Here is a 23057-nt window from a genome sequence, read left to right on the forward strand (position 1 = left end):
TATGAACAGAAATATTTTTTTTCGGTTAAGCCTTTATTTGATTTTTCATTATTAGCAAGTCTGGTTAGTTTGGTTAGGTTATGATAGTTTAATTTTAGAATAAACAAATATAAAATAGGATTTGAGGCATTTATAATTTTATTTTATGAACAGAACTATTTTTTCGATTAATAAACCTTCATTAGATTTTTTCATTGTCAGCACGTTTGGTTGGTTTGGTTAGGTTATGACGGTTTAATTTCATAATTAAAAAATATAAAATTGAATTTGAGGCATTTATAATTTTATTTTATGAACAAAAATAATTTTTCAACTACTAAACCTTCGTAATAGTCAATCAGGAGCCTCTAAATGACACTGTTGGCAAAATTAATCCTGAAAAACAAATTGTGCTCTCAGGATAGCAATCTTAAAAGCTTCATATCATTTTTAAAGGTTATTTCTGGTTTACAATTATTTAGGTTTAAGATGTTTTCCATTTGATATAATCATAGTTTAATAATAGCGAGTAAATTACAAAGACTGTTGTTTTTATTTTTGACTAATTATTTTTTCAAACAAATTACTTAACAAGTTATTTTATAATAATTAGAACTTAGAAGTAAGAAAAACATTGACCTATAAAAAACTGTTAAAATAAAAAAAAAAACAATTTTATTATATTTTGTTTTATACAGTGTTACAGATAGTATGGTTATTTAAGATCAGAAGATTAAAGTCATGAACAAAGTTCGATCTTCTGCATCGATCACAAAGAACTGTTGAGTAACGTTGCCAATCTTAAGAGGTAAAATCAAGGTAAATTACCTCTAATTTAGATAATGAGTTAGACTGAGCATAGCACCTCTTTAAAATTACTTTTTGCTATAAAAAAAGGCTAATTTAATTACTAGACTTGTACTTTTTAAGTAAAGGTTGATTGTAAAGTATTCTAGACAAAATATTCTTGAAAGGTCACTTCTGTTTTCAAAGTGTAAAGCGTTTTCTAGTAAAAAATTCTTCTGGCCTTAAATAATATATAGATCAAATGCGGTATGTGTTATCATAATATTAGCTAAAACTTCCCTGTCAGTTACTCCGCCAAAAACTGTTAAAAAGTTATGTTTCCATTGCTCAAGATATATCAAATCTAGAATACAAGACAATCTGTTGTAAAATCTATATTACTGTAGTTTTGGGGTGTAGTATGACTTTGATATATGAAAGAAAACTTTGTTATATTTAGTTTAAAAATACTATTTTTCTTGTACGAGATGTCTTTTATTTTCTGTATTGTTATTACAAGTTTATTTTTAATTTATTAAAAATATAAACAACTTTACGATAAGTACTAGTAGTGGTGTGCAATGCATCAAAATTTCAATTTGATTTTATGCATCAAATTGTGATTCGATTCAGCATGCATTGAAATACTGATGCATACCGATTGCGTCTTGATCAGTTTTTTTTCTATGCATATTCAAATTGTTAGTGAAGTCTGGATTTTCTTAGGCCAACCATAAAATCAGTAGTGTCCATCACCAGGAGGTTAGGTCAGCCCTCTTGTTCACAAACAAATTTATTTAGCTCATTTTTGTACTTTGATATTTTTTTAAAAATAAATCATCCATTACAGTAACGCAAGTTTTAAATCATATTGAAAAAAATCATACAGTGCTGCATCGAATTGAATTGTATTGATTTTAATCAAAATAGTTTGAATCGCATCGATGTATCGAATCTAAAAAAATGCTGCATCGCACACCCCTAATCAAAAGTGTGGGATAAGACAAATATTTGTAACCTATTGTTTTGTTTTATATGTTCAAAAATATACAATGTGTTTATAAATTGGTGGTTTTAATCAATAACCTAAATTTGGCATCAATGCACATTTAATTATGGTGTTATGGCTTGGAAACAAAGATTAGATTAGATGTTTTGACCACACACCACAGTGCCATTTTAGAGTGAACTACAATTGTTATTGTTAAATGATTAATCGTTAAATGATTGTTAAATGATGACAGCTTAACTAACATCACCTGTTTCTTTAGCCTGGATCATCTACAAGAGCTAATAAGGATTACATACTTGAGAAAAAGCGTAAGCCAGCACACTTCCATACTTGAATAGCCGTTTTCATACTTCACGACATTGACGCGACAAATCGGTAAGGCATTTCACACTACATCGACGGCAATCACACGACTCTGGCCGTCAGTAGAGAACTTGCCTCATTTTTAAGTGGGTGTCATAGCACGATGGCTGATTACAACAGAAGATTGTATTTGTTATATTTATTACATTTCCAACGTTAAATTTGAAGATGAAACAAGCTTGGATTGACCCTTTGATGAAAATTCACTATCATGAAGTCTGTTTTGCTGTATCCAAGTGAGACGTGGAAGGTTACAAGTTTAATTACGTCTCATCAAAAGGTGTCTTTGCCGTATCATGAACATTCATTGGCCGGAGCCGGAGATAATCGCAAACGAAGATTTATGGAGAGAAACAGGTCAAACTGCAAATTCGAGAGAGGAAGTGGAAGTGGCTGGGACATACTCTGAGGAAGCCAAACGGAGAAAGAGGCCCTTAATTAGAAGAAGAGGTAGATGCCTGGAAAACCTGGAGGAGGACCATTATCAAAGAAGCGAAAGAGGTAAACAAGACTCGAAGAGAAGTGAAGGCACTTGCTGGAGACAGGGATAGATGGAGAGCTCCTCTGGATGCCCTATGCAGATGCTGCCATAGGAGATAAAAGGAAATAAGTTGAGTAAGTCAAGACTATCATGAATTTGTTGTGAAGCGTTATTGTTGACATTTTATGCGGCGGATCCAAGGTGGCGGCCAAAAACGCAGTCCCTATGGAAATTAAGTACTAACCACCAAATATCAGGTCCCAAGTGAACTTCTCGAAAAATTTCAAAATTTGTCTAATGTTGGGACAAGCCGCCATTTTTAGTGATTTTAGGGGATTTAATGTGGACCAATTTTTGAAACTTTTAGTATGTCACTCTGCACACCCAACACTACAAAATTATATTTGCAAGGTAAAACAAAGCAATGTCAACGGTGCTTTGGAGAGTATTGCATTTTTAAGTCTATTACAATTCTGATTAATTAAGTAAATTTTAAAGACAAAGTCATAGTTTACTGAACGATATATTTTAACTTGTACTGCAGGTTGTTTAAGCAAACCAAAAGATTTGTTAATAACTTTTGTTTTGCGAGCTGAGGGTGGTAACAGTGTTTCGGCAATGGAACGCACTACAGTAGTCGCAGCTAGTCTGGGCGCGCGGCCGCGCCAGGGCGGGGGGTGTAGAGGGGAGTGTTTATTGCTCATTTCCAAAAACATCTGGCCCACACGGCTCTCTGGGGTTGTTCAGCGCCTCAGCGCTGTCTTCATGGCTTTGGCGTGGGGGACGGTTAGTACACAAGGGTCCGCGCGCCCAGACTAGCTGCGACTACTGTACTAGCGCCCTTTTCACTCGGAGCAGTATCGACTATCGAGCCAGCACCCATATAGCGGCAGTGGCAATACCGTACCGCTCGACAACAGCCCAACAGAACAAAGTTGTAACGAATTCTTTAAACTTTGGCTTTAGAATGCTTTATTAACCAGATTTTAAAAATTCTTTATCTACAAACAAAAAACATTCCATAGTATAAATTTATGTGCCAGAATCATAGAATAAATAAACAATGCTGTAATAATAATTAAGGTTTATATATTTTATGCTCGAGTCCCGCAATTCCGGGATTAAACTTCTGTATACTGGTACCGTCAATTTGGCGTAAGCATACCACGTAAAATCACAGACAAGTTTAATGGTAAAATCCATAAAGATGTACATTCATATATTTCAAGACAAGAGACAAGTGCTGGTTGGTAGATTATAGCTCTGGTTTTTTAAGGGGGCTTTATACCTCCGTGGCTACTCAGCTGTACAACTTCTGTGTTTAGCCAACAGTCCCCGTAGTTCAATATTTCGCCAGTGGCGCGCTGAACGAGCCGCCCCCAAAACCGGTTTTGGACATTGCTGCTACCAACCCTAAGGGAATGTATGGATTCGTGTGGGAGTTGAACAACACAAACTGCTGCCCGTCCGCCACCTCGCTGCGCTGGTCTTCTATAACTCACAGACTTTCACTTTACTAAATACTAATGTAAGGTCGGATGTCGTTCCGAACTCACACTTGCCCTTGTTATTACGATCGCTTAGCGCGGATCGTCAAAAAGTATATAAAATGTTAACAGCTATATTATAGTAACGTATTAAATAGAGAGAACATTTATGTATCTACTAGTTTAAATTGTTATTGTTTACTTTATAGAAAATTTTAAACTATTACTTAAAATAATAACATCTTTTGTACCGCTTTATGAAATAATAAAAATTATAAAATGTGAGTATATTAAAACAATCTAAGAAAAGTTAAAAAATAAATTTATCTCCTTAAGATTTAATAACATTTCTATCTTTGTGTTCTACTCTACGTTCGAATAAACTATCACAGAATATCCTCAGGAAATCACACAAGAGTTCCCAAAACGTCCCAATATCCCTGGAACATTCCTGGCATATGTTGGACTTTCACTCATGATCTGTATATAAGCTAGCATGTGACTATTAATTGTATTTAAGTCATATGTTTACGTTTTTATATTTGATTATAGCCTTTGTGTTTTTCCTTGATTCAATTAAACACTAGTTTTCTATTCTGTCTAAATTTAATTTCATATTCATGAGTTTTAGAGTCAATTCCACATTCAATATGCTCTCCCCAATGCGAGATCTAGGTAAGTTGAACCATTGCTTAGGAATAAAATTTGAACAAACAGAAGGAAAACTGATAGCAAATCAATCAAAATACATTGATGATGTCTTAAAGAAGTTTTATATGACTGATTGTAAACCAATTGGAACTCCCATGGATCCTAAAGTGAAATTAAATGAACCGACACTAAATGAAACAGTAAACAAACCTTATCAAAGTCTGATGTTTTTAGCAGTTGGAACGAGACCCGACATAGCATATAGCGTTAGTTATTTGAGTCAATTTAACAATAGCCATTCTGAAGAGCACTGGGAAGCTGCAAAGCGTGTTATAAGATACCTTCAAGGAACAAAAGATAAGTCACTCACTGGTATTTGAAAAATCAAACAAACCACTTACAGGACTTGCTGATGCTGACTGGGGATCTTCGTCAACAAACAGAAAATCATTCACAGGATATTGTTTCATGTATGCAAATGGAAGTGTTAGTTGGGCATCTCGAAAACAGAAGAGTACATCTCTTTCAACTGCTGAAGCAGAATTTTACTCTATCACAGAAGCTACTAAAGAAGCACTTCACTTAAGAAGATTAATTCATGATATGGTAGATTCTCATGAGAAGATAACAATTTACAATGACAATCAAGCAGCGCAACACATAGCCTCAAATCCTGTCGTCAATGCAAAATCAAAACATATGGAGATTAGATTACACTTTGTTCGAGAAAAAATTGAAGAAGGATCTATTGAACTGAAGTATCTTCCTACAGAATCAATGACGGCTGATGTTCTTACTAAAAATAAATCATTCTAGTTTTGTCTTAAATAATTTTTATAAGTATTCGTAAACATTTAGGAATTTAGCCCGAACAATAGCAATGCATTTAAAATTCAAATCTATGATTGTTTGGGGGTATTTCCTAACCAGCAATAGTTTGTAAAATAATATTGTCATCTGTGCTTATACTTACATTTCGCGATGGTTAAAATAATCAGCTAGATCTGTCTCGGTTAGTCTGGTTCCCTCTTCCCCATGAATGATCATTATGTCGTGGTTTGAGGGTGTCGTAAAATACAGTAGGGTACAAAGGGAAAACATCAGTTGTAACTGTAGTTCCAAAATGTTTTCCTGGATTGGCTTAGTTAAAAAGTACTGTAGTTAAAAATGGACAGCAGTACACTCTCAGGCTGAAATTAATTGTCGGTTGAGTTCAATTTAATTTGATAACGCGAATTTTATTTCAAGAGTTTTAGATCAATTTGTACGGTCGACTAAAATAATACCTCGACACTATATTGAAAAGCATATATTTCATTTTTCGAATACAAAATAAGGTCCATCTTGAACTTTTCATTAGGTTCTAGGTTTTTCAAAGTTCTTGAAGCTTTCTGTGGACGCTACACATCGTGTATAGTTTGGCAAACTTGTCATTTTACCAACAGTCAGGTAATCCGATGTATGTACAGGTCCAGTTGCTGACACTCGTAGTGGCTGTGATGGCTCAAGAAATATTTCTTCTCTGGTTCATTTATGTGTTTCTGTTGAAATTGAGGATCAGTCAATAGAATTGCAATGTCTGATTACGAAACCATCTTGGTATAATCCTTACTACCCAAGTAGCTAACTACTGTTTAATCTTCTAAATTAACCAAGTTTTGACTGGGGACACACTTTGTGTAGGTTATTATAATTTCAATGTTATTTCGCTTTGAAATATTAAGAGATAAACTTATATGGATTTACCGAACCTGTCAGTAGTTCCAATCGTAAAAATTATTGTTGTTTCTAAGACTGTTCTGTTTGTTCATGAAATGCCAATCGTATCACCACTATTAAACATTTTGTTGCATTTTTCGTGTTAAATATGTGGTGTAAAGTTCAAATTAACCATAGATAAGCAACTTAAGTGTTATTGACATGCTTACTGGAAGGCGTTTGAGAATAGCATTCTATTAAAATACGACGAAACACAATTGTTACAATTTTAACTGCTGAAATGCAGGTCCAATGTAAACTTAATATAAATGCTGTAAATATGTAACATCACAGACTATTATGGTATAGTCCAATGGTCTATTGCATGCCTGTGATAACATTCAACATTGCATCATTAGGCTACGCATGAATGGTTATAAAAGGAGGTAAGATTTGACTTTTGAAAGTTTTGTTAATGTTAATTCATTTAACACACTAATTATATTAGTATTATATGTCATAAAATTGAGGATTGAAGTTGTATCTCACCTAAGGTTCAGTTCAGAAATGTGTTGCTCTCAAATTTACATCATTAGTCAAGTTTTCAACACTTCCATCGATGCTGCAGTTTTGGTGTGAATATTCATATAAACTCTCAACATACGTACACAAACATGAAATAAAAAAGTGTATTAGGGTTTACTCAAATTGAGAAAATGTTTCTTTTTATATTTATTCATATTTCATATAGATATATATCTTCGTTTCTGTCAATTTTAAGCTAATGTAAATTTATTGAATCCTTATTGACCACATCAATCTTTAGATCGTAAATTTTAAGGGTAGCTAATTCCTTAACTGGCCGCCAGAGATATACCCCAATGCCATCTGGTGGTAAACCCCTGAACTATCTCAGGCCCAATGTAAACAAAGCAATATTTTGCATTGCGAGAGCTCTGTTTTATACAGGTTATTCAATTTGATCAAACTTCTGCTATCGTTTATATAAATTTTAAAAGCTACTTAACTTTTTACTGTTATATTTATTAAACTCATAGGAAGTTTTTTTTTACTAAAATACATAAAATGTAAATAATTGCATTTGCCTCTCGCAGGGATGTAAGTGAATTAATACATCCATATGAGAGTATGGATAACATTGCTAGTGTCCATTCATTGGTGTGTAGTGGTATCACACAAAACAATCTCTATTCTCATTCTCTGACAATTCATTGGTGTGTAGTGGTATCACACAAAACAATCTCTATTCTCATTCTCTGACAATTCATTGGTGTGTAGTGGTATCACACAAAACAATCTCTATTCTCATTCTCTGACAATTCATTGGTGTGTAGTGGTATCACACAAAACAATCTCTATTCTCATTCTCTGACAATTCATTGGTGTGTAGTGGTATCACACAAAACAATCTCTATTCTCATTCTCTGACAAGCTGTGACTCGACTCGTCCGGGTCGAGGAACGGCTTAAAAATAATAATGATAATTTAAAGAAAATAACTTAATATACTGTACTTGTATACTGTATCCTCCAGTCTCTAGTCCAAACCCACTCCTGCATTAAATCTGGGACAAATCATAACATATTACAACTGAAGGTAATATGAAAGATTCAGAAGTAAACATATCACACACATTAGTCGACCTATTATGTCTCAATGAGATATCATTTGACAATAGCTTAACACAAACTTAAAACTTATTTTTATAATGCAAACTTTTAAACAGAAATTTCCTTTCAATTTCCAAAATTGGATAATATTTAACATACAATTTTATCACAATACGACGTAATAAAGTAATCCAACGTTTAAAATCAAGAGAGGTTTGAGTTTACAAATTGGATAACAACAGAATATTCTATTTCATTTAATCAAAATTATAATAATAGAAGGATTTATCCAATATCTAGGAATAACTTATCGTCTAATATATCTATCCTTGTTTTGTTTCCTATATACTGTAGATCTTGGACCTAGTTTAAGGTCCTAACGCATAGTATTACGACCTTATTGATAGTACCAATCAAATAAAAGTTTGTAATTATTACGCAATAAAATTTACCAGATTGATTTCTTTGTCGTCCAACTTCAAGTCTCAAAATAATGTACAATATTGCTTCCTAACGTTTTACTTCCTTCTGTAGATGTTGCGTGCTAAGTTTGTTTTTCAAACTACAAATTATACATTTCGAGCGATTTATAATGCTTTAGATTTAGTCCTATTAACATTAATTGAACAATTACATTCTACATATATGTAGACTATTGTTCATATATAACACTTCATAGTCGAGTACTTACTCAATCAAATAGTTCATTACGTAGCTGTTAAAATCCACATATTTGACGTGGAGTGACTAGTTTCGGCGTTTTTTTTTTATCAAATGTCTTCCGGGATGAACAATCTTCTTAGGAGATGACAGATCCACTTGTTTATACCAAGAATTTACCTAACAAAGGTAGATTTATTAATTTAGATTTTGTTGAAACTACTGCGTGCATTGATTAATTCAATAATATAAATGCAGTTTTCAGTATCCATGGAAACAAAAATAATCGTTTGTATGAAAAACTATGGCAAAAGCGATAAACAAAGACACAACGACGATCCGAAGACACATTTAAGTTGATGAATTAGTAATTCAGTATTTTTTGCTACCATATTAATTGAAAACCTTTCAAAATTTCAATTGTTATATAATAACACGTTTTCAACGGTAAAAGAATTAATTTAGCGTTTAAATAAATCAAATTTCTGAGCTCCATCTCACTAGCTATAGTGATCTCATGTCATATTTAAATTCATACTAGTTTTGTTTCCATTGTCAATTATGGTAGTGTTTTATCTACGGTGGATTTAAAGAATGGTATCTCAACAGTGCTCTCATCCCGTTTTGAAGCACTGGTATATGTCAACCCTAAAGCCAACTCTACTCGTAACCTTTTGCAAGATGCTTGATAATAGCAATAATCCACCTATTTTAACTTAAGTTCACTCAAGCTAAGGATAGGACGCGTACCAACCTTCCGGTAGATGTCCGGGGGTAGATGTCTGGGGGTAGATGTCCGGGGGTAGATGTCTGGGGGTGGATGTCCGGGGTTAGATGTCTGGGGGTAGATGTCCGGGGGTAGATTTCCAGTCGCGGGCTGTTTCTCGAACGTGTATAAGCCCCGCCCCTCGTGACGTCAAAATGACGTAGGTGTTTTTTCATGGGGGTAAATATCCGGGGGTAGAAATCCGCTACCCCGTGTAGTTACAGGCGAATCGTTAAAAGCTAATTTATACTGATATATGACTGAGTGGTTCGGTTTGGACAGACAGACGAAGGTTACGAAGGGGGGGACGGGGGGGTTACGGGACGAAGGGACCTACTGACGGACTGATAGGAATCGACGTTACGAAACGAGCGTCATTTTAGTTTCGAGCAGCGTGAAAAGTAAATTATTGTCAATCCATTGTCTTTAGATAAGTAGACATGGTATGTGGTAGACTTCTTATTGAGTGCTTCTGTTGGGCTATTTTTATTCTATGGTAGTTGGTGGTTGTATAAAATGTGCTCTAGGTTAGAATAAGTTGGCACTTACAGTATGAAATGGTTAACCTAGTTGGTGAAAAAGACTGGGGACATTAACCAGTAAATCTTTTTGGTGGTGACATTTTATTTACGTTATTTTTCGTAACTCTCTACAGCTTTAACATTTGAATTGAATGTCTGATTGACGATAAGTCAAACTCATAGGTAAAACCGTAAAACCATGATACTGAGTTTTTTGCAGTGTGGTAAGGCCATACTAAAGCAATCACTGCAGAACATTTTGAAATATTTAGGTTGTAAAAGGGATGATGATTTTTTATTACTTTCTCAAACTTTAGCATCTGCTCTGCTCTGTCAATAAAGTATCATCCGGATCCTCTCCCACGGGTACACCTTATAAGGGTGGTTCGAAAACAATATTTCGCTCGTAATAAACCAACTATAATGACGTAAACACGTAAATATCTTACCTCAGTCCGCCCCATGGTGGTGTGTAATACGTGCGGTGTTGAGTTTCGTGATGTAGGCCTATGTTGCCTAGTTACTTGTTATCGGACACTGTAGTTTTCCAGTAATAACTTACAGAGGATATTCGTTAACCAGTGTATTGTTATATTGATCAGTCGACTTTAGATGTCCTTCCCCTCTTTGTTAAAATTGGACCAGTGAAACTAAAGTGAAATAATACAATTGCTGTTGAAATGCTCTGCTACTGAAAAGTTCAGGTTCAGATACTAGGTTAAAGATTAATGATTATTATCTTGGACATATGTTGATGAATTTAGGGAATAAGCTATTACGGTAGGTCTTATGTTAAGACCTAGACCAAGGACATATGTCTCCCTTGGTATGGTTTTAAAACTTATAAAATCATGAGAAGTGAATATACATCCCTACCATCGTCATATTCTACTTACTACTACCGGGGGAAACAAGCCTCAAAATTAATTTTCTTCAGTCGCTGATCCGTAAGGATGGCAATACAGTATATAAAAGAGTATGCGTTATCCAAGCCAGTAACTAAATAATAATTGTAATAAAATACACCTTAATAATTAAATGTGAAAAAAATATTTCAAGAATGCTTCACAAATATATAATAGAAGTTTACTCTGACAATATAAAATGTAGGAAAATCTCCACTACTGGTAGCGGACTTAAATTGATTCTGTTCCAAAAATCATGCTTAAACAAATTAAAGCTTCCAGTGTACCTGAACTCTCATTTGAATTTGAATTTGTACATAAAGGTAATTCAGACCAAGAGAATTTCCTCTGGATCGGAGTTCTCCCAAAAATGTTGATAACAGGATGTCCAACAATTTTACAAAAGCTATAAGAGACTATTCTACACTGACAGTAACAACTCTCCGGTAGGGTCCGGCTGTTGGGGACTACTTTTTGTTTTTTGTTTTTGTAGATATAAAAGTCCAGAATCACCCCGGGAGCCGTTGTGGGCCCGAGATAAGATCAGTGTTGGACCATGTCTGTCAGAGTGTACAGTAATGGTGTTACAGCAGCCAAACATTATTACCAGGGTCGAATTCTTGTTGAATTTACTTTTTATTGTACCATTATCATAAAATTTGTTAACGATTATTTTATGTACAGTCAAACTCAAGACTAATTCTAATACTTAAGATAAGCTGCTGTTGGAAGTGACTCATAAGAACAAAAATGTTCAATATCTAAAGAGGAAAAAGAAACATACCAATTTGATAGGTACAATGTTGGAAATGACTCATGGGGTCTATCTTCCTAATCTGGCAAGAAAAAAGTGGAGTTAATGACAGTAAATTTCCCATTTTTATCAATTTGACGATGTCTATATCTATAACTATAAAATATGAACTATGTATGTATGTATATATGTATGTACCTTATGGTATGGACTTCGAAACCGCTTGACGAATTGTAATGAAACTTTCAGGCATTATTGGGCATTATTCAAGGATGGCTTGAGTGAAGTTTGGTGCAGGTCCGTCAAAAGGGCTCCGCCACAGAAGACACAGTAGGCCAATGTCAGACTTTTTTGAACTACAATGTTTAGAAATAATATAACTAGCTGTTACCTGGCAACTGTTTTGTAGGTTTGAATAATCACATAATGCTGTCTTAGTCATGATTTGAATTAGTGCCACACAATGTTTCTACAGAGTACAGCACAGAAAACTATTTTACTTTTGAATAAGTCCAAATATATTAAACCCCAATCGCAGCACACCTGTGCACTCAACAACGTTTAAATTCTGCACTATTAAATATGCAAACATAAAAAGTAAAAACCTTTATCAAAGTATTATAAGCAATAAAAGAGATGGCATTGCCTTAATATTTTTTTCTTTTGTTCTGTACCCACACAATCTAATATAAATTATTAAGTGAATAATAATCGTGTGTACAATCTCAGGTATTCAAATGCCTCTCAATTTGTCATTAACCCACCACATTACTGTCATTAAAAGAAGGAACTCCAATAATACTAATGCGAAACTTAAATCCACCGAAGCTGTGCAACGTTACCAGACCAACGATTAAAAAAATTACACCAAAATTGGTTGAAGCAAAAATTATCAGTGGTAAGTTTAAAGGAGAAATAGTCTTAATCCCAAGAATACTGATGATTTCATCCGAATTACCCTCAATATCTTAAGCAACTACAATTTCCTTTGTGTCTTGCTTTCGCAATCACCATTATAAGGCACTAGGGCAATCCCTGGCTGTCGTCGGTTTAAATTAAGAATATCCCCGCTGCAGCAAACCTGCAGACTAAGCGAATTTCCATTTGCCTGGATTGATTTTCAATTAATCTATTAAATTAACATTTATGTAACGAGTACCTAGGTTAGCTGCTACAGGGAAACTAATAAAGTGTGTTTTTTAGCGAATTTCCCATATAGGGAATAAGCTATTACCGTAGTACTCATAGTAAGACCTGGACCCGGGACCGATTTTTTTTTCGTTTTGAGGTCCCTAGAGGCCAAAAACACCATCCGTTCAAATTCATATATATATATATATACTAGCTGTGTGCCCGTTCTACGCACGGGGATCTTATCGTAGTCAGTTGAAACCTTCTTATATTAAGAACATCAGTTGGTTTGCAGATTTTCAGATGTGCTGGCAAAACTATTATACAGGGTGTCCCGGAACTCTCTACCAATATTTTAGGGCATTGTTCCTGGGTAAGAAACATATCTAAATATCATATTTAAATTGTCCGGAAGTCCTTAGTTACTCAGATAGCCGCCATTTTGTTTTTTTTCACTTATTAATTTTTTTCTGAAAATTTGTTAAACATACGAAGTTGAAACTTTGCACAAACATTTATGACAACTAGACAAAGCTACAAAAAAATTATGACGATTTTTCAAATTCATAAAACAAAATGGCGGCTGTTTAAAATTTTGTTTCTTAAATTACTCGAAAACCGTTGATTTTACAAAAATTTTACAAGAATAACTTTTTTAAGGCAATTTTATTACAAATCGATCGACACCTTAATCTTTAAGATCGGACGAGTATTAACTGAGATATGGCATCTTGCATAGTTTTAGTGATACGTGACCGCCGGATATTAGTTGCAGCGCATGCTGAAAACGGTCACGTATCACTAAAACTATGCAAGATCATAAAAGTGTAGCCTATCTTATTTTTGTTTAGTTGCATATTTTTACATTAAACAGAGAACTATTAATTCAGTAATAATAATGTTTTTGTAAATTATAAAATGTCTGCTTACGATTAATCGTTATAGTTAATAAACGTTATAGTTTTTTTTTCACCACACTATGTTGTTTTTGGCTGTATTACATACGTTAATTGGTGGCTGAAAGTTACGTTTTGCTGGCCTTGCCAGCTGTCATCGTAATTTGGGGACTGAGCAGGTTTTTACAGCCCGGGGCCGCAAAATCAGCTAAATACACAATCAAAATCCATAGCATTGCAATAGAATTGTATTATTGTGACCATTGCCTAGCAACTATTTATTTTTATTTTTGCTGATTCCTCAAATTATTTCTTCACATAACCTTAAAGTTGTAGTTGTGTTGACTATCAGTGTGCATTATTATAGTCAGTGGTGGATAGTGGTAATAGATAGGGTATAGTGTGGTGAAAAATAGTGTTCGTACCACGGACCGAAATGGTTTTGCAGCTCTCGATCGATTTCAGTTCTCGACTTCGTCTCGAACTTAAAAACTATCTCGAGCCGACAAAACCTCATTTTCGACCCTAGGTACGAAATATACTATTATTGTAAAACCCAAACTGACAATACAAAAAGTAATGGAAGGACTAATTTGATTCAAATGATGGGTGTGTTGCCATTTATTAGATCATATTTATTTACGATATCGATTTTATTATTCTCTCAATGGTAAAATCCCGAATATAATGCAATTTGACTTAGCCATTTATCAAGAATTACGATATGGATCGAGTAACAAATACTGTGTCACAGTCACAGACAAAGTTGTCTATGACTGTCTTTAAATTAATTTGATTCAAGGACACAGTGGGCCTTTCTGGAGAATTACACCAGTCAAAATGGGTAGAGAAACAGGTTGGCAACACTGACGAATATCTCCTCGGCGGTGATAGTTCCATCAACGCTCCATCCTTCGTACGGGGGTGTTTTGCGAAGCGATTTTTATAAACAACCCTCACAAATTACTCAATTTATGAGTTAACTGTTGGTTTTTATGAATTCCTACTTAGCGGGAAATCATCTAAACAAACTAATAAAGGTTTTAAAACGGAAAAACTTTCTAATTTTGTTTTAAAAGTTTAAGGATTATGTAGATGAAGATGACCAATTTTCATTAAGTTTAACCTTGAATGAAATATGTCTCGTAAAAGTTAAATACCTTAAAATATGTTAATAACCTAGTTTATTTCATGAGAAACATTTTGCCGTTTACCGAAAGTCGATAAGTGCTTTAATAAGCCCAGAATTTGAGTAATACGGAGGTGTGTTTTTCAGCCGTTTGGCAAAGGTTTAGAGCCCTCTTAAAGCACTGCAACTACCACTCCGGATAACACAATCTTCTCGATTGGGTTCCTTTAATGATGAAATCAGTGCATCCAACCCCTCGAAGCTATAAGTTAGGTAAGCATTTTTATAAATAAATCTTGAATAGTATCAACGAAACCCTTCTTTCAAAGATATAATAAATTCAAATTTAATATATCGCAATTACAAGAAAATATATCGTTATTTGTTGATGTTTTGGTTTAGGCTACTTGGTGTATATGGTGTTACGGTACGTTCGTCTTGCTGGCCCAAGCGTGTATTGAGTACAGCAGTACAGCCATTCTTCAACTAATTACCTAAACATGCCATGTTGAGCATCCGTGAAACAGTGTGTACATCAGGAGTAAGTTTTATGACCAAAGGGTAAATCATAATCAAATGTATCCTAAAATAAGAGAAAAATATTTAGTTGATTTCCTGCGCAATCAAATGTCAACAACACGAAATATACAAAACACACTAAATATTTTACGGTAGGATAAGTAGTCTATTTTCATGATTTAAAGTCAATGGTGTAAACTCTTGCGGGAAAGGTACTCTGTAGCTGTGATAATATGTACATCGCTAAAGTTTCCCCGAAGTCTGAAGCTTATGTGTCTTTTTCCTTGTAATCATCGTCAAAAGGTTCTCCAACATGTGTTTTCGAACAACAATCAATGGCAAATAACAAAAATATTTATATTTTCACACCGTATTTTGTATATTTTGCTAACGTTTCTGCATTTCTGCAACCTTCATTGAATTTAATTAAACTTATTAGTCCGAGTTGTGTTAACCATGTCTTGGGGCCCGTTAAACACTCATTCTCCTACACATACTTTTGCGCCTCTCTTCTTGTCTAGGATTAGGAGAGAATTGGTCGCGATCCTCACCAACCCTGTCCCAGGTATTCACGTTGTGGCCGACGAGCAGGACATCACGTTAGTTCACTGTCTGATCGTAGGACCCGCCTACACACCATACGAGGGTGGCTTCTTCTATTTCATCGTTAGGTTCCCGCCGAACTACCCTATCGCACCTCTCAAGGTCAAGTTGATGACCACGGGTGGGTCAACCGTCAGATTCAACCGCAACCTCGACCGTGACGGTACAGTCTGCCTCAGCATCCTCGGCCCAAGGAGCTCATGGGAAGGTCCTGGGTGGAGTCCACTCCAGAGTCTGACTAGCGTCCTCATCAGCATCCAGAGTCTGATGAACTCAAAGCCTTACCACAACAAGCCCGGTAATTACATACAGATTTTTCCAGACGGAGAACAAGACAATCAGCTGATACAACATGAGACTCTGAGAGTAGCAGTTGTCGGGATGTTGGACAACGACTATTCGATAAACCTGCCTCAGCCACTACGACAAATCATGGAGAACTACTTTGTAAATAACTATCAGACTTACACCACACTGATCGAAAGAAGGTTTCATCTTAACGGTGCTACACTGAAAGATAGATTTAAGTGTTCAGTGTGTCAGCCGCTTTACAAGTGTGACTATAAGCAAATACGGAAGAGAATAGGAATTATTTACAAAAGATTGCACGGCGGTTCGGATGGTTTTTGGAAACGTATTAGTGATTTCATTAGTTATTAATATTAACATCATAGTGAGCCTTTCGCAAATCAAAGTTGAAAGGTTGCACAGTGGTGATTCATGTTTCATTGTTGTGTGTTGTTGTGTGATTAGCGTGAAGAGAAGTGTCGTTTGCACCGAGTTGTGTGCATTTTTACTTCAACAAATAAACGTGGTAGTCTATCTAAATAAATACCGAATAAATGATAAATTTAAGGAACAAATTTACTGTAAACATGTATATTTCACCATTACTGTTTGATACACATCCAATAAACCGTGCTATTAATAATCTAAATTACTTTATTTACAGCTAGACCTCTATCTCCTTTCAACCATCAGTTATTGATATTTTGTTCGTAACTTATAAGTATTCCGATCCGAGAGTATGGTGACGTTCTATATTTCTATGATTTTGTATAGAACAGTTTATGATTTACGTAAAAATTCGGGCTAAGGTTTGTGATTTAACTCGTAGTTTGTTTTGTACACGTTACAGAATAGTAGCGACATAATCAGTTGTCATAATGGATAGTATTAATTCTCTAAACTTAATTAGCAAGTCACTAAAATCTAACGTGAGTTGGAAACCTTAAAAGGTATTGACTATACAACCACACGTTAAACCATAGACTAACCAACACAAGGTTAAACATAACTACATATTAATGATATTACATTAGTGTTCTGTACCACGGCCACCTTTAACTACAGGCCACGGCCTGGTAGAATTGGCAACGTCGCAAGTGGTGTTGTCTAGCGCCAGACGTCCCATAAGATAACATGGCAGACAGGTGACATAAGCTCATTAATTCGCACTTTATCGATTTAAATTTAAATTTATGAAGACAAATTGATTAAAATATTGAAAATAAAACATAAAGAATTGAAAATCAGAACAGAAACAATATGAATTAAAAATCTATCTGTACATTTTTAAGTGGAGTCAATATTGTTATAGTCCAGTAGTAACCAATCTTTTGTAAATACACAAATACCATTTAGCTGCTTCCAAACAAAACAGCTGTTACACCACGACTTGTGACGTTGCCACTTCGAAGGCCGCGGCCTGGAGTTAAAGGCGGCCGTGACCCTACACAGTTTTTCTTTTGTACAATTATCAATCTATTTATTGTTCTATTATGATATTCACAGATTTTGTTTCTTTTGCACACCAAAAACAATAGGTAGTTATTAACTAAAAGAAAACATTTACAATATTAAAAACTAACCTTGATAATTTAATCATTCAATAAACATTGGCAACAAACAAAGGTGTCCGTGCAAACGACCTAAATGGGAAATTTGATTTAAATAAGCAATAAAAACTAAAACGAATGTCGTATCTACATGTTTAAGCAGCTTGAGCTAGCCTCTTCAGAAACAGAAAAACTATCGTTCATGTTTTGTTTGTTTTTCTAGATCTTGATCTAGCTAGATTTAGAATACCGCCATAAAAACACATTTGTTTATTGTCGTGTCGTTGTTTTGTTTTGCGTGTGTTATGTATTGTGTTAAAACTGATATATATTTAGAATAGAATTTAATATCATCCTTTACCTCTGTCCAAGAGAAGTTTGAGTTAAAAACAATTTACTTAACCATCTTTTTATAGGCCTAGGCTTAGGCTACTTTGATTGAAGTGAATTTGGAACACACTCGGTCATATTATGGACTTGCCTTAAGTTGTTTTTGGAATATTTTAGTTAAGTTACTTAGGCTTGTAGAAGAAGATTGTTATCGTCAATTTATTTTGTTGTTGTTGTATACTAACATGTCTAAAAAATCTATTGAAGGCAAGTTTTCAATTCAATCAGTCTTTCACGAAGTTCAATTTTCTAAGAGCAGCCATGCATCTTACAAGAAGATACTAACCAACATCTACAACAAAGTATGTACTCAGGCCTCATAAGTAGGCCTTATCTTATCTAAGTTTGTTACTAGGCTAAAAAAAGTTAATGGTTGGAGGCTCAGACTCTGGCCCTTCCCTAGTCCTAGGCCTATTCTTAGGTCACAAGTGGGCCTAGGTCTACAAGCCGTTCTAGGCCTAGTTAAGTTATGACCCTAGGTACTGTCTTGCATTGTCATGTTTACCTACAAGTTTGCTTTGTTAACTTCAACTTAACTGTCCTATAGCCTAACTTACCTTAAATTTGACAGGTATACTAATTTGAAAGCAGTTAGGCCTATTCGGGGTAATTGAGATATTCAATGTGACATGCCTCCATTAACACGTTCACTGCGCATGCGCTGCGTGGATGAGTGCGCAAAAACGTTTAAATTTAGCTTTATCCAAATGAGTGGCATATAAGTACCGGTACAGCAGGCCTAAAAACTGCGTCCCAGTCATTTTGGACATAGCCTAGTTTTCAAAGAACCCAACAGATAGCAGCACCACACAATACTGCTAAGCCGGCCCTTAGTATCGCCCCATGGAGGAAAAAAGCAGCGGTGAAGTAACTTACCTGGGTACACAATAAAAGAAATACCGCAAAAAAGCAGTCAACCACAATTTTGAGGTTAGGTTCCTTCCACAATGCTAAGTTCAGTAGTCTAAAACTTGATCCAAGTTCCTAAAACCCACACTAAGTTAACTAAACTTAAATACAATAAATTTGTAACAATCCCTAACGTACCACTGATAAAATAAGTTAAGTTAGTCGGATCTGAAAATGAATTACAAGATATTAGCTGTTCTCACCATTAACCGCGGCCGGCTATCGTGCAACTGCGTTGAACATGTTTTAACATATTGGATATAAATAGCATAGGGCCTGTAAGTTAAGTGGAACAGACTAGCTAATTTATATTTAAACATACATGTTTACAGTACATTTAGTAGTTCCACCAACATTTTAGGCTAGCCCACGATTACTAGAAAAATACCGGCCTAGAAAAATAACGTCATAAATGACGTTTTTGGCCCGAAAATAAACATAATTTAACATTGCTTAAATGGAACTGCCAAAACATATGTTCAATGCTAATAGTATAGGATTCGGGCCAACGACGTAATTTTGTTTATGTTTATGATCCATACCGGTATTTTTCTAGTAATCGTGGGCTAGTCTATGTTAAATCTGACATAAATTTAAAAAAACATGTACGGTACTTGTAGCAGTTTTTAGTGTGTTTGACTGATTTCCATCCAGATGGTCATCAACATCAAGGAATTTAATAAGGAACTTAGGGTCGGTTAAAGAGATTGCAGCATAGTAACTTAACTTAAACTATAAGTTATTCGCTGTTTTTACCCTTTTTTAATGAAGACAGATTGTGTTTAGCCTAAGTTATTTATTTATTCCAACGGGTAATCCATTTAACTTACATTGCCTTTACCGTAATACAGTACGAGCTGTTGGCCCGTCCTACGTACGGGAATTGAGTAATCAATCAATTGAGTAGGCCTAATTATATTTCTACTTGTATCAATCAACTAAAACTGAAGTCATTTCAATATTTCTATTTGTAATCCTGGAAGCAAAGTTTAAGCGGTTAAACTTTTATTGTAAACAAAAAGCTGTCAAGATGAATTAAAACATGTAAACATTGTTATTTTCCTATTCTTTCCTCAAAAAGTCTAACAGAAAAATAATTTGCATAACCTTTCCTTTGAAGACTCGGCGGCAGATAGCCTCAATTTGTATACATCAGTGGTTATAGAATCTTTTTCATTTCCTATAATCAATGGCAAAATCACAGAATAATAAACTAACCTGATATTTCTATAGAATATTCATCCAGCTGTTAGTTTAAACAAATTATATTATACTAAAACAAACTTAAATTTTTAAAGACTGCTCTAAAAAATAAATTAGAATATCTAGAGTTTTACCATGTATATTTAAATAGTCTGTCATCCTCTTACCAAATAAGTGAACGTATCGCAATGAGTAGGCCTATAGCATTACACATAGTATGAATAAGTCAGCCCCATGCATGTCATTATTATCCAAATGCTGAAATTGTGTCCCACACGCTTAATGTTTACAGCTGTTACGTTAAGCAAATGGTATTATACCAAAAGCTAGTGTAAAATCAAAATGTTAGCGTCGGCTGCTAGACTTTTTAAAATTTTAAACATATTTTCTAAAAAACTGAAACCCTAAACTAAAATTATGGCTTCGACATTCCCTAGTTCTCAAAATTATCTTTCTTTTAACACCAAAATAATGAAAATCCATCAAGTGGTTGATTCAGAATCGTGAAATAAAAAAAACCCTGTCACGTTTTAATATATAAGATTGCAGTTTGGCAAGATGTAAATTAGGCTACGTGAAAGTTCACTTCAACCTATAGCCTATATTTAATTTGAGTGTGCCCGATATCGGGCGATTTATGCCGAGGCCTTAAGCATTTACAATGTCAAGGAAATCGCCGATTTTTGCACGAAAATGAAACTAATTTAACTTAATATAGTATTTATTCGGTTCAGAAATGAATAATCTGTCGATTGATGTGCATTTCAACTATTTAGACACCTTTGGGAAAACTTAAAACTCTATGAAAATAACACATTCAGCTGACAACATTGTCATGATGACGCAGTCTTTTCGCTTTTTACCGGCGTCTGTTGTTGCTTATTTTGCGTTGTGTTTGGTTAGTTTCGGTGTTTGGGCGTTATGTTACCGGTATAAGTTTTATTTTTTATTGAAATGTGAGTTGAAATGAAATGAATTGAAATGGATTCTCTACGTATGTAATATAACTTGAGCATTTTATAAATTATTTCTTGTGTTAGACCTGAATGTTTCGCTTCAAGTATTCGTGTAGGTGGTACAACGAATATATATAATAGGCTAATAAAAACCGTTGTAACTTATGTATTAAAAAAAAACAAAAAAACAAGGTACTTTATGTGTTATAGGCCTATATCAATCTTTTCCTCATGAAACCGTGCACAATTTGTAATTTTGAAAAATGATTTTGAGATCATTGATTTGTGTTATAATACGTAATATTATGCATAGGCCTATGAATAAATTTTTTTTTAAAAATTCCACTTAGTAGGCTAAATTACAAAAAAAGTTTTTTTGTAAATAAAAATTTCATGTCTTAAATTTATATAATATTATGCCTAGTTTTTTGTTGAAAAAATAATGTATAATATGACTAACAAACTTATTTCCTAAAAATGTGTTACAACAAATTTTGCGCGACCCATAAAAAACCCTTGCCACCACAGCATAAAAAGACCACCAGCTCGAGAGTTAAAAATAATTAAAAAAGATAAAGTTATGCTGGTGTCTATGAGAACAACTCTGACTGACAAACTTAAGTACCTAGGTAAGTTAAGTAATAAAGTAATATTTGGGATTTCAAACAAAAACTTAGATTTTTTCTAGTAGAAAATAGAGTTTTTAAAGAAAATTATATTTTTTTATTTTCCAGAGCAATATCACAGATTTTTTGCCAGAATTCATCAAATGTTTAAAAGTTTGTATACTACATGAAGAGAAGTCTGCCAATGTTGAAAGGACATTGGATTTCACTGCAGATTTTGCCGTGTCATTTAGTTTTGATCTGACTGAAGATGAAACCTGCCCACTGCTTGAAGGAGTTTTCAGCTTTATTTTTGAAGTAAGTTCAACTAGGCCTAGTTAGACTCTTAAAATGCATCGTGTTAACATATCTTGTGACAGCATTTTTGGCAATTTCATAATTATATTTGAAAATGGAGCAATACTTTGAAAATAATCATCTTGTTAGTTGTTGATACTAAATTTCCAACTAGCCATAAATAATTCTGCTCAAGCATGCATATAAGTAAGTTATGGGCATACATTTGATTGATTTCCATCTCTTACAATGATCGGTTGTTTAGAACCATGACTGCATTACCCAGCTGGTGCGATTGAGGGTTTGTCAGCTGATGAATCGTCTGCTAGACAACATGGGCCATGACGCCTCAGTAGTAGAGGAGACGTACAATAAGATTGCCGAGTGCATGTTGGTACGATTGCAGGTAAGCCTACAGCTCAGATTCAATTAATTTACATGCTGTTGCATATACCAGAGAAATAGTAGGTATCTAGAATACAAAATAGTTTTAAATACTGTAGGCCTTCATCTTCGATATATTCTCATCTCAATTAGTGTCTAGCTTATTAAATATAGTGCTAATGTATTTATAGTTTGATTTTTTATTGTCATTTAAAGGCCGTTTTTTTAAGGCTGATGGTTAATTGCTAAACAACATTAAGTACATTTTTTTATTGAAAAGATGATAGATCAAGTAGATTCTTCTAGTACAACTGAATGTTTTGAAGTGTGAGCGTACAGGATAAGAGGCCTGGAAAATTCATAGTGCTTTTATTTATAACATTCTTTCCTTAGTAGTTTTCTTTTTTTCCAAGAGACTTGACAAAAAAGTTTCTTTGACTAAAAAAACCTACCTATTTATATTTTTCCAAAGTATTTTGTTGCACATTATGTGCAAGTATTTT

The 23057-nt window shown here is 34.3% G+C and overlaps 2 protein-coding genes across 3 annotated transcripts in view; both read left to right on the plus strand.

Moving 5' to 3' along the window:
• Positions 1-15721: 15721 nt before the first annotated feature.
• LOC128997143 (ubiquitin-conjugating enzyme E2 Z-like) lies at positions 15722-16888 on the plus strand. The gene has a single exon (XM_054422728.1). The coding sequence runs from the start codon at positions 15826-15828 to the stop codon at positions 16630-16632; it is 807 nt and encodes a 268-aa protein (XP_054278703.1). The 5' UTR covers positions 15722-15825; the 3' UTR covers positions 16633-16888.
• Positions 16889-18057: 1169 nt separating this feature from the next.
• The window catches only part of LOC128996993 (condensin complex subunit 3), a 39352-nt gene continuing 34352 nt past the window's right edge, over positions 18058-23057 (plus strand). Inside the window, exons 1-3 of one of the 2 annotated variants that reach the window (XM_054422564.1) lie at positions 18058-18502; positions 22003-22191; positions 22436-22576. In XM_054422564.1, the coding sequence (XP_054278539.1) occupies positions 18386-18502; positions 22003-22191; positions 22436-22576 (447 nt within the window). In that variant the 5' untranslated portion in view covers positions 18058-18385. The remainder of the gene's footprint in view (positions 18503-22002; positions 22192-22435; positions 22577-23057) is intronic. The other variant, XM_054422565.1, reaches the window with a different exon arrangement.

The sequence above is a fragment of the Macrosteles quadrilineatus genome, unplaced genomic scaffold (genome assembly GCF_028750875.1).
Source record: "Macrosteles quadrilineatus isolate MER2022 unplaced genomic scaffold, UCM_ALF_1.0 Scaffold_6__1_contigs__length_79288215, whole genome shotgun sequence".
NCBI lineage: Eukaryota > Metazoa > Arthropoda > Insecta > Hemiptera > Cicadellidae > Macrosteles > Macrosteles quadrilineatus.